Raw genomic sequence first — 15889 nt, 5'->3', positions numbered from 1 at the left:
AACAGGTGAGCCGGAGCAGTCAGCCTACAGTCTGGTATGAACAATAAAGGGTGTGGAGACAGTTGAGCAGCACATACAACACAGAGCCTGTCTAACCACACGCACATTCAGAGAGACACTCGTCACAACACAGAAAGTGGTACAATCTTTTAAAATGTCTGGCATCGCAGCTACACTTCAGCACAGAAGAGAGAAAGCAAAAGGGATTGGAACCAACTCTCATGCGGTGAAATACCTGAACCAGGACTATGAAGCGCTGAGGGCAAGCTGTCTGCAGAGTGGACGGCTGTTTCAGGATGAATGCTTTGAGGCTCTGCCCTCATCTTTAGGCTACGATGAACTTGGACCAAATTCCTACAAGGTTAGGGGCATCACCTGGAAAAGACCTAAGGTGGGTACAATAAGCAGATGGTGACCTCTGCTGAAAGTACAGGCTGGTTGCTTCAGTTATTTTACATGCTCAAAAAATAGGGCTCGGGCAGTATAAGCCAGAGAGATTAAACTATATTTAGACTGTTTTTTAAGTTGGAAGTCAAAGTAGGAATTTTCCATATTTGCATCACTGACATCATAACGTAGCTTTAATTTGAGTATACCTTGTTTTGAATTTTTGAATGAAGATTTGCGTGAGTGCTACTTCTATTATTCTTTTATTATACAGTCTTACCAGATAGAGAAGTCACTCAGTAGGCTACATCCTTTATAGCAGTTAGTTGTTGCTGTTTGGTGAGACTTGTTCATGCTTGTCTGCACAGCAAATTGTTGACGTTTGTGACAAACTCATCAATATTTGGCTTTAAAAGATAAGAAACTACAAACTGCAGCTTTCTATGTCATGTTAGCAGTATTACCGACTATCGCTGTGGTCTTAAATGTTTGTGTTGTGTCTGCATGTAAGATGGACACTGTATTGCTGCTGCAAAGAGCCACTTTTTGCACTGCATGTATGAGACATTTTGATATCCGGTCAAACATTATTGTCCAAATGAGGGTGGATGCAAACAGTTGGGCTCTAATATTGATGTTGACGTGAGGAGGCATTGCAGTTTGACTCCATTTTGACTCTTTTTTTCTGTCAGGAATTGTGCCGCGATCCAAAATTCATTGTTGAAAACGCCACCAGGACTGATATCTGTCAAGGAGCGCTTGGTGAGACACGATTCAACACTGTCTGTTTCTTTACCTTGTAAAAGTGACCCTCATAACTTCTGTTATTTTCCTAACGAAAACTTATTCAAATGCATTTTGATGGCAACATTAGATATTTACTATAAAAAATGAGTCATATTTCCATGCTCAACCATTTGAATGCATGATTTTGCATGCCTATCTTAGACCAGCACAGTTACCAGATGTGCATGCAGTGCCACACTTCTCATACTCTACACTCTATATATCCTGCTTAGGGTCTCCTCTGCTGGTCTTTTGAAACCACGAATAACTCCAAACCACATTACTCCTTGTAAATGCCAGGGCGCTGACATCAGCTGCTACTGTGCACAAAACATTTTAAACAGCTCCTTCAGTCTTCTCTGTCTCCACCCAGTCTGGCAGAATAAACACAGTTGTGGGTGGGACTGAGTTTCTTGCAGCTGATGAGTAGAGAGAGACAAGACAATAGTCTGACTTTGCACAACAGGGGTGTGTGTGTTGGGAAAACAAACTGCATACCTAGAATAATTTGGAAATGTGTCATAACGCAAAGATGAAAGCCACCGTGTCAACATTAAATCCTCGGGGTGTTACATGAGATCCAACACAGGAGTTTCCTTCACTCCTGCTGCAGCGACACAGGTCCAGTGAAACAATGGCCACACATCATACAGATGACTTTTAAACTTTTATTTTTGCTCTCTCTCTGTTCTCTGTGTCAACTCTACATATATAAAACTCTCTGCAGCCATGTTGGTTCCTACCTACCCATGATATCACACACGGCATTACATTTCCCACAATGCACTTAACTAAACTGTGGTCCTGCTACATTCTGCATGAAATAAAGACCTTACATAAAAAGCAATACATTTCTTTTAAACATTTTAAATCCCTTTAAGACAGATTTCTTAACCTTTTAACATCTTGTTTATTGATTTTTCATCACTTTTTAATGACTTTATGAACTCACCTCATGAATGTATCACTGAAACATACAAAGTAAAACATCTCAGTGTAAGTGTGATCTTGTGTTCAGGCGACTGCTGGCTTTTGGCCGCTATCGCCTCTTTGACGCTCAACAAAGAGGTTCTGTGTCGTGTTGTCCCCCACGACCAAAGCTTTGATGAGGGCTACGCTGGCATCTTTCACTTCGAGGTACAGAACTCTGACACACACACCGCAGCCTCGTTCTTTTTCGAGCTAAAGTGGCACAAACAGGTTTGATCTGACTAACTGAGTCTTCCCTGTGGCTCTCAGTTCTGGCAGTTCGGTGAGTGGGTGGATGTGGTGGTCGACGACCGCTTGCCTACCAAAGATGGAGAGCTGCTGTTTGTTCACTCGGCAGAGAATGCAGAGTTCTGGAGCGCGCTGCTTGAGAAGGCCTATGCCAAGTATGAAAGAACTGAACATCTGGATATCTTTCCTTTAAGTTTTGGTGTCCATTCATTAACTCATTTTGCCCTTAGAGTAAATGGATGCTACGAGGCTCTTTCCGGAGGCAGCACCACTGAGGGTTTCGAAGACTTCACTGGAGGAATCGCTGAAAAGCATGAGCTGAGGAACGCAGATCCCCACCTCTTTAAAATCATCAAGAAGGCCTTGGAGAGAGGATCCCTTCTGGGATGCTCCATTGATGTTTGTTCAAGCTCCTTCTATCACTCTCATGTATTGAGGTTGGTATCCTCGTGGTATCTGGTAGTTTTTACATTGCAAGGTCTTCCTCTTCACTTCAGATTACCAGTGCGAGTGACTCAGAAGCCGTCACATATCGCAAGCTGGTGAAGGGCCATGCCTACTCAGTGACAGGAGCGGACCAGGTGAGGAAACTTCAGTTAACATCTTTTTTTCTGGTTGGGAATATTGGCTAGTGCCTCAACTAACAATAGTTTTCACTATAGGTTAGTCTGACAACTTTCAAGTCTATAAAATGTCCAAAAAGTTGTGAAAAATGCTGCAGAGCCCAAAGTGACGTCAATCAAATCGCTTCTTCTGTCCAAGTAACAGTCTAGTCAGTTTACTATGTTAAAGAAAAGTAGCAAGTCCTTATACTTAATAAGCTGGAACCAGAAAATGCAGTTGACACCTTATTCTGTGTCAGGTGGAGTACAGAGGACAAATGGAGAAGCTGATCAGGATTAGAAACCCGTGGGGTCAGGTGGAATGGAATGGAGCCTGGAGTGACAAGTAGGTATTGTGCTCTTCTGGGGAAATTCAAGGGCAGGAAATGCATGAATATTGTTTATATAACCTTATTATTGTCAGCTACTAGTGGTAAGTACTCTTTTGTCGTTAGCCACGTTAGCAGTGTGTGGCTCTCGGGAAGCCGATGTTGGTTGATCGGGGAATCTACTTCTTCAATCCAGACTCAAATATCTCAACAACTGAATGGATTATCATGACATTTTGTACAGACATTCAAGGTCCTAAGAAAATGTCTCATCGCTTGTTGAATATATCCAGCAGTTTCACACTTACAAAGTTTGAAATGCAGTCTCAAACAGCAGCCTTGAGTGTGGCAGCCTTCTTGAGCGGCCGTAAGGTCACCATTCCCTTCTTTAAAGACATTCTGGGGTCTCTTCATGATGCGTATCGGTGTTTCTAAAAACATTTTATGCCGCGTTCCTTAACAGACCATATTACGCTCTGCATGTAACTTATACAGCTACAGAGAACATAGTGTGGGGATTTCTCAAACTTGTGACTAAAATATGGAATAATTAAAAGAAAGTAATTGTTATAATACAACGATTTTGGTCACACAGTCTGGACCCAAGTGACAAAAGTCACCGTTGTATTGGTCACCAACATTTCTTTCAAATGGAGCTATCCTAATCACACCCTCTTGTGTTGTTGATGACCCAGCCTAATTCAAGCATTACATCCTTTGTTTTGATGGGGGTATGATGTCTGAACACACAACCGTACACACCCAGTGGAATGGCTGGTAAATCCTGTGGGTAAAAAGTTGCTACACAGACTATTCTGGTGCTCGAGGTATAGGTGGAGGCTGGAATTACAGCTGCAGGCCTGTTATTTATGTCCTCCATGTTTTAACCTCACTAGTCTATTTTCTAAGACTGTATGGCACTTTTTTTCTAGCTCCTCTGAGTGGAGAAATGTGAGTCGTGATGACCGAGCAAGGCTGACCAACCGTTCTGAAGATGGCGAGTTCTGGTAATCCTCCCTGAAACTACTTTTCTTCTTCTTCTTCCTGGTTACTTGTGCTGAAAATCTCTTATTTTATTGATACTTGAGTATATCCCTTGCACCTTTTGGTCCACAGGATGTCATTTAATGACTTCCTGCGCGAATATTCCCGCCTTGAGATCTGCAACCTCACCCCTGATGCACTAACCAGCAACGAGTACAAGAAATGGGCAGAGACAGAGTTTGAAGAGACCTGGAGAAGGGGCGTGTCGGCTGGGGGCTGCAGAAACTTTCCAAGTACGGCCAGTTTCTCAATCTACCTTCCAGATTTGGATCCAGCACTAGTGTATGCGTGTCGTAAATCAACATAGAGTGTGTCTTGGCTGCTACAATGCTGTCAATCAGCTCCCTGCTCTCTTGCTTCCCTTCCTAGATTCCTTCTGGACGAATCCTCAGTTTGTCATAAAGCTGGAGGAGGTGGACGATGACCCTGATGATGGCGAGGAGGGCTGCACCGTCATTGTGGGCTTGATGCAGAAGAACAGACGCCGAATGAGGAAAATGGGGAAGGACATGGAGACCATCGGCTTTGCCATCTATGAGGTAAGGAGCTGCCTTTAAAATGACAATGAAGTACTATTAGTCATGTCAGTGGAGATTGTATTTGCAACATTTGCACATATTTTGACATTTGATTTGTTTTTGTCTTTTTCTAGCTGCCTGAGGAGGTGTGTATTGAAAAAATGATGCCGGGAGCAGAATGGTTATTCAAAGAAAATGCTTCATTATTAACACAATATAAAAACAAATATAATATAATATAAAAAAGTGGGAGGTCAGTAGAAATGGTACAGGGTGCTCTCATGTGACCATCTTGCACGCATGTCATTTCCCAGTACTCTGGCAAAAGGCAGGTGCACCTGAAGAGAGACTTCTTCCTGCGCAACCGCTCAAAAGCGCGCTCCGAGACCTTCATCAACCTCCGAGAGGTGTGCAACCACATCTGTCTTCCCCCTGGAGAGTACCTCATCATCCCCTCCACCTTTGAGCCAAACAAGAATGGAGACTTTTATGTGCGGATGTTCTCTGAGAAACAGGCTGATTTCCAGTATGTTACTCTCACGTATAAACGCAATTTCATAATGACAAATAGAAATGAAAACCATAGCATTCAAAATGACTCCTTTTTCATGACTTCCTGCTGTTTTCAGAGAGATTGATGATTCTGTAGACTGCCACGTTGCGCAGGTAAAATCATAATCTTTGATATAAATGCTTTTAAAAGTTAAAAATGATGTTAATATTTTAAGAAATAATCCAAAAATAGTCACTTTATCACCTCTAGATTGATATCGATGAAGATGACATCTGTGACAGATTCAAGAGATTGTTTGGCCAGCTGGCCGGAGATGTAAGTACGCTTAAGATTTGACCGATATGGCCTCAAACAGTCATTCTTATGATCTACTAAGAGTCCGTCTATGTCTATATTCTTCTTAGGATGTGGAGATTTCTGCATTCGAGCTGCAAAAGATCCTCAACCGAGTGATTCAGAAGAGTGAGAGATATCATTTCTTTCTTCTCTTTCAGGCAAGATCAGTATGTGCATTTATGTGCACCTGACACTGCACAGAAAATTTACCCATGTTTGGTTCATTTTCAGGATCAGATGTCAAAAACAATGGGTTTAGCCTGTCGACTTGCCGTAACATGATCAACCTGCTGGATGTATCCTTCCTTACTACTATGTCAGGAGAGCCACAAAAAAATAAATCTCCTCCTCTTAACATCCCGCTTTCCCCTTCAAATAGCTTTAAAGGAGACATACTTATTCTCAGGTAAATAATTTTATGCTGGGTAACTGCTAGAATAGGTTTGCATGCTCTACTGCTCAAAAAACACACACAATCAGATTTCTCAGACTGCCAGTGTTACAGCACTCTGTCTGAAATGCTCTGTTTTAGCTCCTGTCTCTTTAAGCCCCTCCCTCCTGAATACCCGGTCTGCTGTGAGTGGTCAGCTCACACATGCCTGACCCAGCACCGCTAACAACAATAGATCAGCTGTGCTAAATCAATTCTTACTTAGCTTTTTGTAGTAAACAAATGGGATACAATATGTTAATTAGTGAGCTTTAGAGGTGGTGGCAGGTGAATTTAGTTACTTTTGCCACGCCAGCTATTGTCTGTCCTTGTGTTAAGCTAGGTTAAGCAGCTGCTCAATTTTCTTTTTGTAACTCTCTCCAAGAAAGGGAATAAGCATATTTCACAAAATGTCAAACTTTTCCTTTAAGACTAGAAAAATCATCTTATTCTTCACTGTCTAACAATATTTTCTGTGAGTCTGTTCACATTTTCCAACATTTTACTGATGCCATATGATGACTTGTGCTTTTTTATACACATTTCCCCCAAATTAATCCTGACATATATGGTATCTTTGGATCTCCACTAGAATTCACAGCTGTGTTCTGTGTGTATAAAGTAGGATGCACATCATGAGTTAACCAACAAGCAAGGTCATATCCGACGGAGGGCCAGAACCTGCCGTACATCACTCTGTGTGGAGCATGTTACAATTTTCCTTGACATACTCCTTAAAGAAAGATGGAAGTGGCAAGCTGGGAATGGTAGAATTTAAGATCCTGTGGACAAAGATTGAGAAGTTCCTGGTGAGTTCCTTATTTGTATGTACGTCCATTAACACATCATGTGTAACATAGCTTGTTAGTAGAATGGTGACAGCACATAACAAGTTGTTGGGCTCTCCATTAGGATCTGTACAAAGAGAGAGACGCAGACCAAAGTGGCTGTATGAGCACCTCTGAGATGCGGATGGCTGTTGAGGCTGCTGGTGAGAAGCCCATTTTACACATTTCTTCTAAGTTAAAGGGACTAGAGGGCAGAGGACACTGGTTATACTTTCTTTTTTTCCCCATTATGTGCCGTAGATATTATTATAAAGTAAACCTTCTACATTTCGACAGGCTTCTCTCTGAACAACCCTCTGCATCAGATAATCGTGGCCCGCTACAGTGATCCAAACCTCACCATTGACTTTGACAACTTTGTGTGCTGCTTGATCCGCTTGGAGTCACTATTCAGTGAGTTCTGTCCCTCTGACTGCATGTCTTTTTTATAATCCGACAGCCATGTAGACAATACATATCCAGTTATGATGTTTTCTTAAATTTACAACAGACACCTTCAAGACCCTGGACAAGGATGCTTCTGGTGAGATAGAGTTGGGTTTTATGGAGGTAAGAACCATGATGTGATAATGTCACAGAATTATAAAGCAATGGTTTGTGGAGCACACAGTGACTCGTGCTGTTTTTCATCCACAGTGGCTGAATCTGGCAATGTTGTAGAGGAGCTCAGACTGATGAAGAGTCATCATACCTGAATATGCTGTGTGTTATCTAGTGAATGTCAGTTTGTGTCTTGTGTAAAAACTACAACTGGATACTGATTTCAAATCGGAAAATAAATTCTTCATGTTTGATTGTTCACAAACATAATAAAGCTACAACTGTTTTGCCAATAAGACTGTTTATTCAGTATTCAATCGATGAGAGATCATTTTATTCAGCATGTATGTCTGTGCAGAGCTGTTTACTGACAGTAGGAGAGCTCAGAGATTGCTTTTTAACTAAAGGCTGTCTTTATCCTCTCTCCTGTTTATCAGCCTGACTGCAGCAGCTATCTGCAGAAGAGACCTCCATTGTCGGTGTTTATGTCACATTACAGTGATGTTGACTGGGCAATGTACTTTATTTCATTAACGTAACGTCACAGAGAGGAGAGGGGAAAAGAAGAGAGAGAATTGTGGTCTCTGGTGAGTACTGATGAGTGAGAGTTGAATTTAATTGAATTTAAACACCAAGACATTCCTTGTGTGCCATTGCTGGCTAACGTTAGCTCACGGCTAATGTAGTAAAATCTGGCAGTTTGCGGCGGACAAACACTGAAGTGCAGGTTACCTTAAGGAAACTTGTGGATTTCTCTGGGTTTCAACGTTGTTGGAAACATTTGGGATAATGTATATCCACAACCCAACAATATAGAGTATATAACAAAGTGCTAGTTATTTCTAGACATTTTAATGAATTTTTACATATTATATTTTCACAACTGGGGTAATCAGGTGCTGATAGGCAGTTTCTTTCAATATTTGAACAGAGCCAGTCTAGCTGATTCTCCTTGTTCCTAGTCCCAGTGCTAGGCTAAGCTAAATTGCTTCTCGTGCTAGTTTTATATTTACTGTACAGACATGACAGTGGTATCAATTTCCTTATCTAAGCCTTGGCAAGAAAGCCAAAAAGCATGTTTAAACTACTTACTGTGGTATTTTTTTCCAGTAAGCTTTAGCGAATTGTTGTAAACCGAGGCCAAACTGTATTTATTAGCTTAGAAATAGCGTTGGGTGCTTTGGGTAGGAAGCACTGAATTGCTCCACTGCCATCAGTGTGTGAATGAGTGTATGTGAAATTGCTTTGAGCTATTAAAGTGCAAGTCCATTCAGCATAATTAATTGAAACTAGCTAACTGCTTTTGGGGCATTGTTTTTTAGTGGCAGAATTTTAATAGTCAGCTGTGAAAATAGAAGTGACCATGCCCAACAACAGTGAAAACTTGAACAGTGGGTTTTCTCCATGTAATAACTAGTGTAGAGTTACATTTTACAGACTAACCCCTTTCCATGTCTTACTTCGATTTCTGACTCAAAATACTTTAAAGAAGGAATTAAAAGCTTTGTACGAAGAAGCAACAAGCAACTTTGGCTAAGATTAAAGGGTTACTCCATTGATTTGAATTGTCAGTGTAATTTACTAATAATCAACCTGTGAGAACAGCTTTGTCAAGTCTGAAAAAATGACCCCGATGATGACATATTGTCATGTGAATCAGCCAATATCAGGCCTTCAGAGTGATGTGTCATGGCCTCATTGCAGGAGAAAAGGCTGACATAAGATATTTTACTGAAAGCGGAAACAGACATTTATTCAAATTCCCCTCTCCTAGCAGTTCCCTGTGGTACGATTGTGCTACCATTGGCAGACTGGCTACTGTCCAAAGCAAAAATGTCCAACCCAAAAACAAACCCCGATCTCAGTGCTATGAAAAGAAAGTGTAGACCAACTGGTTGTAAAAAGAAGTATGCAGGGTTTGTTACTTACTGATCTGGTAGAAAGAATGCCGGTTTTGAACGGTCTCAAGTCTTGTTGGTAAAACAGGTTTGTTTTTTTTTAGCATTCCACAACTTTTCCAGTCCTTCGCTGCCCTTGTGCCTCTTGTTTCAAACTTGTTGCTGACATCAAATTCAGATACTGCATTTATTTACAAAAATCAATGACGTAAATGAGGTAAAATATTAAAAATATTGTGTTTGTGTTGCTTTCCATTGAGTGCATGTCAAAAATGATGAGCTAATTATCACATTCTGTTTTATTTATGTTCTACACAGCGTCCAAAGGCTTTTGAAATCAGAGTTCAATGCTATTAGCCATAATTATTTCTGTTTATTTGCAAAACAGAGAAAACAGGTTGCTCTAAAAACAAACCTCTTCTTTAGATAGTTCAATTGCCATTTTTAGAATCGGTTTCATTTGCTGTATGTTTTCTTATTGACAGTCTTTCTTTTTTATACACAAATTTCACTCTTTATACATACCAGGCCCATTGATTTAACCTCCACATGTTACAAAACCCAAACTCAGATGGACAGTTCAGTGCCTGTAATCTACCAGCAGATGTCAGAGTTCTCATAGATTTGTGTGTGCTTCTTTGACGTCACTGACCAGGTTGTGGCCAAACTTGAAATGTGCTTGCAGCAGCATGAAGTTTCAACTGACAGAGTTATGCAGCAGCCATTTCCTGTTCTGTGTGGTTCGGGGTTGCATTTCCCCTTAAACTGCTATGAAAAGTTGCTGCTGGCTACCATTAGCTCTGGTAAGCAGGCTTTGCCACAGCTACGATGGTATAGCTCAAAAAACAACCCTCAAGCCACCAAAAGAGGGCTTCCTGTAGCTGCCTATCATACTTTTGTTAAACACACTACACTCAACTAGTGACATACATAAGATGATATTTCTGATTTTCTTTTTAAGTCACAGATATCTGTGCTTGCAGTGCCAGTCGAAGCAAATCTGACAACTAGCGTGCTGCATTATGGAACAGAAACTAGTCCGGATGTGGGGCAGGACTCTGACTCTGTAAACCACTGATCCACACAGAGGACACACAGCCACTGTGACGCTGAAGCAGAGTGTCTGCAGTGTTTTTGTTGTGTGCTAAAATCAACAGGAGAGATTTGAACAAAGGAATTATGTTTATGATCTAAAACAAGGATGTAGAATATTATTCTCTTGTTTGCCAATAAGCCAGTTTAGTAGTTCACACAGGAAATGACTTTGTCTTGTCATTATTAGTTGTAGTATTTTTCATTTAGTCCCTCCAATAAAAGCGTGATGCTACAGCGGACAAATTCCTTGTGTTTGTGTGTGACGTTCGATCACTTAAAGGTGCAATATGTAAGAATTGGCCGCCTGTATGAATTCATACTCCCAACAAATAGAGGCTTACCTGCTAACTGTATTCTATTTACGCATCCATGACTGTAGCTACTGGTAGCTTGTTAGCTCAGTTAGCAACACAGTACATGGAAATCTTTGACATGACGTTAAAACTGTTACTTTTTCCACATTCGGTGGAAAATTTGTGTTAATTTTCAAATTAACATTTTTTTCATATTGCACCCTTAAAGTTGCTGTATTATCATTTTTTTTATTATTTTAACCTTACGTATTGAGGGTTGGCTCGCTGAGTGTGATGCTCTCTTTTGCACACTTTTCACACATTCACACCTGGAAGTTACTAAGTACAGCAACAGTTTGATCTGTTGGTGACTGCGCAGCTCCACTGGAGCACTTTGGGGTTAAGAGCCTTGCTCAAGGACACCTCAGTGGTGGTAGTGAGGGAGGGGGAAGCGCTGCCTTTCACTTTCCCCTCCCAGAGTTATCCTGCAGGTTTGGGGATTTGAACCAGTGACCCTCTGGTCACGAGCTACAGTAATCACTGCTATACAGTGTTTGGTCAGGAAGCTACCAATTCCAGCGCTCCTGGTGTGCTTACACTATCAAACTGGCCAAGCGAGGGAAAATGCGTAGGTGAGACAGGAGACACATCTAAATAAAGTACAACTAGAGTGTGAAATTTGGAAGCATATGTCTTCTTTTTGGCTGTTTCAAGTGGAGGGATTGAGCAATCCTGGGCTGGGTTGTTTGTGCATGGTCACCTTTGCCTCCAGGCTGGGTTGCCAGGTACAATGACACATATCCCGGACAGATACTGGGATACACTCATTTCATTAGTAATTTCATTCATGAAATCAGGCATTTAACAGGCGAGATTACCAATTGGCAGCACAGTGGGAGAAAGGGTTAAAAATAAGGACACTCCTTCCCAAAAATTGGGAGTGTTGGCAGGTATGGAATGTTCAGTCATCATCATCTCCACTGCACCACCATCCCCTGCACCTCCTGACATGCGAGTTGACTCAAAAAACATTCACAAAACATGTGAACATGATGTGACATGTAGAAATGTTAATATGTTGTGTTGGGTTTTTCTCTCCCCACTGCAAGAGTTTTTGGGTCTTTTTTCTGGGGATTTTCCTGACTTGAATGAAGGGTCTAGGGACAGAGAATGTTGTACACTGTGCAGATTGTAAAGCCCACTGTGATTGTGCTTTTGGGCAATATAAATAAAAATGTACTTTACTTAGTCTGACACTGAATCTGCGGCACAGTCTCGTCTTTTGAATCATTTAAACAGCATTGATTCATCATGTCTTCACAGAACGTGACTGAATAAAAAGTTTTAAAGTTCACATCTAGATCCAGATCGGTCCCCTTTTCATATGAAATTCACATAAAACATAAAATGCCGCCTCTAGTGTAGGATTTGATTGACTCTTATCAAGTTTTGCACATCCAGCTATTGACTATGACTACTGGAATCTTAAGGTGAAACATCACACTTCAGGTAGAAGGATAAATCCTTGTGTAACGTCTCCGCTCTCTCTTTTACCTTATAAGGCCACGGAGGAGCATCTCAGCAGCTGATGACTTGACAAATCTGGACAGGTTTCTTCTCCATATAAGGGCATTGCGTGCTGCCCACACCCATGAAGCCTCGAGCTCACCTGAGCTTTTACCCAAATAAGGAAGATCTCTACATCTACCAAACATAGAAAGACGGAGAGGGTGACAACAATGTTTTTATTGACCCAGAAAATGTCCACTGTGACTTAGGCTTCAAATGTAATGTGATTAAATACAAATTCTGAGGTTGCAGCTGAAACTGTAACACACCTGGGAAGAGGTGGGTGGGCCTACTTTTGGAGGTGTGCTCATTTATCCCAGCTCCTCCTCTATGAGTCAACCTGCTCTCCTTCCTTATGAACCATCAGCAATTTGACTGCTGCCATTTTCTCTGCTGGCTGTTTCCTTCACACATCAGAAGCAAACATGGTGAGTAGCCCTCCCAGGGAAATGCAGCTTGGTTGACTTGTGTCAGTTGAGAACTTCCTCTTTGTGATCTAGGTGATCCACAGGACATGTAATCTCGTGCCATATCTTTTATTTTAACAACATGTGTAAAAATGTATGAAGTCAGTGATGCCTAGTTTTCAACATCTTTAGAAGTTGTCTTTTGATTTTGCTTTTGGTGTGAGGAAATGTTTTGCTGTGTGAAAAGAGGCTTTAGATTATGAAAGGGCTTGTCCAAGGTGTGGTTTTGTCTCCAAAATGGAGGGAGCTTTGTCCGTGCTTGAACTTGTTCTGAGAATCCCCTGGGGCGGTCTTTCTTGTGCTAACTTGTTCCACAATGACTGGAATGTGACAGAGCCGAAGCCTTGAAAATGCATAGGGTTGGCTACACCCATGGCAAGTTACTGCGAAACACTGGAGGAATATTTGCTCATTCATTGCTTCTATTCGATGTCTAGTTTTGAAGAACTTCCTGTTTCTTCATGTGTTTTTTTTGGTTCTGCTTTCTGCACCGGTGTACGAGTGAACAACATCTGCTCAAATATGAGCTAAGGCTGAAAAGTCAACAAAGTCTATCATGCTCAAATTTAATAGGAATTACTTTTAACATTTTCTGTGTAAATTACACTTGGTGCTCAACTCACTAAACCGCATGAATGGTAAGGAGTACTCTTCATAGAAAATAGTTGCTTTGTCAATTAAAAAAAAAAAGCGATTCATCCATTTTCATCGACTCTTGTATAAGATTTCATTAAAAAGATAAAATCTTACACAACTGTAAATTTAAGTGAATATGTTACGAAAGAAATTGTAATTGCTTTTTAAAAAATTTTTTGTGTGTGTTTCCCTTATGTTCTGTCTTAAGGCGTTAAGTAACATTTAGATACATTTTGAACTCTTAAACTCACCTGAAGGGTTATTACTGACAATATATACTGTTTGTGTTTTCTACAATCAGGCGTCCGGAGTGAAATGCACAGAAGAGGTGAAGGACATCTGCAAAAAAATAAAAGTTGTGAAGACTGATGCTGATCAGCAGAAGCGTATCAGGATGGTGGTGTTTAAAATCAAGGACAACTGCATCGCTGTGGACGAATGCATCTGTGAAGAAGAACTTACCGGCAAGGATTGCTTCACTCGCTTCCATGAAACGATGGCCGACGAAAAATGCCGCTACGTACTGTATGACTGCCACTTCGACACCAAGGAATGCAAAAACAAAGAAGAACTGGTCTTTTTGACATGGTAGGTCCTTGTACTGTGATTTTTTAAATCATAAATACTCTTTTCACTTGCATCCTCAACTGAATGCAGGCTACAAAGAAGAACAGGCGATCTAATCTTGGTTAAAAAAATGTATGAGCTAAACTTTTCTGAGGATACATATTTGTGTGTTGTTGTTGTTGTTGTTGTGTGACACAACAAAAATGATTTCTCTTCATATCAGGTGTTCTGTAAACGCACCCATCAAAGATAAAATGTGCTACGCTGCCTCAAAAGATGCTCTAAAGAAGATTGTGGGAAGTAAGTGTTTTGGTTTTTGTTTTTTTCCATAAATGAGACTTTCCTAAACATTGATACCTCTACAGTTCACCCCCCTACCCCCACCCAAGTAACTCTTTTATGTTTTCAACAGGTATCAAACATAGTCTCGAGCTGACTGAAAAGGCAGACTGCGCCGACAGGAAGATGTTTTCAGAGCTGTTGGGGAAAAGCATCATCACTGTTGAGGGTGTGTCCTGTTGAGGTGGTCATGGTGGTCAAGGCGGTCATTAACAAGGCCACGGTGACCAGTTTCAACAGTCTTTCCCTTGTTTTATGACAAATTCAATTTAATGGGCTAATGACAAAGCTTCCAAATTGACTCCATGTTTTTGGATTGGTGAAAAGGGGAAGGGTTGGCCTCTGGATTGAATTAGAATAACTTAACACAAACATCTCTGTGCCCAAATAAACCCACCACTTTAGCTGTTCAGTTTCATTCAGCTGTAATTTTATTCATTCTTTGACGTATCCATATGATACTATGGTCTGTCACTTGACTCACTTATATTTCTCGAATCAGTAGTTTGGTGTTTTTTATATACATGGATACTGTTTCAATCCCAGTATACACCATTTGTCTTCCTATATAGTTTGGTTACCACTGACATGTTCACTGCACATGACTATTCTGTAAAATATCCTAACGCACACCATAGTCAAGTTTATTAGGTCAAAATGGCTGGGCATGTAAATTCAACTCAAACCTTTTACTTTTTTTTTCTGCTAGACTGTTACACTTTGATGGACACAAAGAACTGTACAACTTTTACAAAGGAGAGAAAAAAAAACAAACAAGTTAACTGTAACTGTGTCAATTTGTATCATCAAATAAATTCAATGCAACTAACTCTTTTCTTTCTTTTTTAATGATTCAAATTGTTCTGATTTACCAGTGAGAGAATATGGTTTTAGCTCAATGATTGTTTTTTTTTTTTTTTTTAGAGCAATCAGAAAAGTTCTGGTTTTGTCCTAGGTGGGTTGCATTATCGACTACGGCCCACTAATCAATCAGTCCTGAGATAATTGTATATGGAACCACACTATTGGCTTTCATTCTATCAAACCTCCATTTGTGTTTCTGATAGTGATGCCACAAGAAATTTTGCAAAACAGTCATTTACATTTGAATCCAGATTTACTGTTGGTGTCTGGTTATATATTTTCAGAAAGTATGGGTGAAGGTTTTGGTTAACAGGTGCCTGGTAGGCTGAGTCGGACGACATCCCAAAGCATCAGTATTTGACAAGTTGGGAGTGTGACTCAAAAATTTACTTTTCTTACAAATTGCACCATTAAGGATCACAAGAAATATTTGGTGACATGTTTATGCACTGATATTAGTGCCATAAATAAAACAGTATGACCCCCATGTGACAGATTTTATACTCCTGCCTTATTCTACACTTGCATCACGACCAGTGTTTACTTATTGTGAAATATGCTGTATTGCTTTCTTTATGAGAGTCGGACGAGAAGATTGATGCCACACTC

The 15889-nt window shown here is 40.6% G+C and overlaps 2 protein-coding genes across 2 annotated transcripts; both read left to right on the top strand.

Moving 5' to 3' along the window:
* Positions 1-122: 122 nt before the first annotated feature.
* On the top strand, positions 123-7839 carry LOC311270462 (calpain-2 catalytic subunit-like). Its single transcript, XM_084375355.1, has 21 exons — positions 123-391; positions 1080-1149; positions 2192-2310; positions 2413-2546; positions 2622-2790; positions 2889-2972; positions 3254-3339; positions 4255-4329; positions 4439-4599; positions 4736-4905; positions 5019-5030; positions 5199-5410; positions 5514-5550; positions 5648-5713; positions 5803-5860; positions 5966-6030; positions 6905-6973; positions 7077-7155; positions 7289-7405; positions 7503-7561; positions 7649-7839. The coding sequence occupies exons 1-21, from the start codon at positions 155-157 to the stop codon at positions 7670-7672; spliced, it is 2103 nt and encodes a 700-aa protein (XP_084231481.1). The 5' UTR covers positions 123-154; the 3' UTR covers positions 7673-7839.
* A 4841-nt stretch (positions 7840-12680) lies between these two features.
* cfl1l (cofilin 1 (non-muscle), like) lies at positions 12681-15245 on the top strand. The gene is made up of 4 exons (XM_084376629.1): positions 12681-12835; positions 13812-14098; positions 14301-14377; positions 14490-15245. The coding sequence occupies exons 1-4, from the start codon at positions 12833-12835 to the stop codon at positions 14597-14599; spliced, it is 477 nt and encodes a 158-aa protein (XP_084232755.1). The 5' UTR covers positions 12681-12832; the 3' UTR covers positions 14600-15245.
* Positions 15246-15889: the final 644 nt, after the last annotated feature.

The sequence above is a fragment of the Pagrus pagrus genome (assembly GCF_965226575.1).
Source record: "Pagrus pagrus genome assembly, chromosome: 15".
Lineage (NCBI taxonomy): Eukaryota > Metazoa > Chordata > Actinopteri > Spariformes > Sparidae > Pagrus > Pagrus pagrus.
Note: the sequence above shows the minus strand (reverse complement) of the source record. Positions and strands in the feature narration are given on the sequence as shown.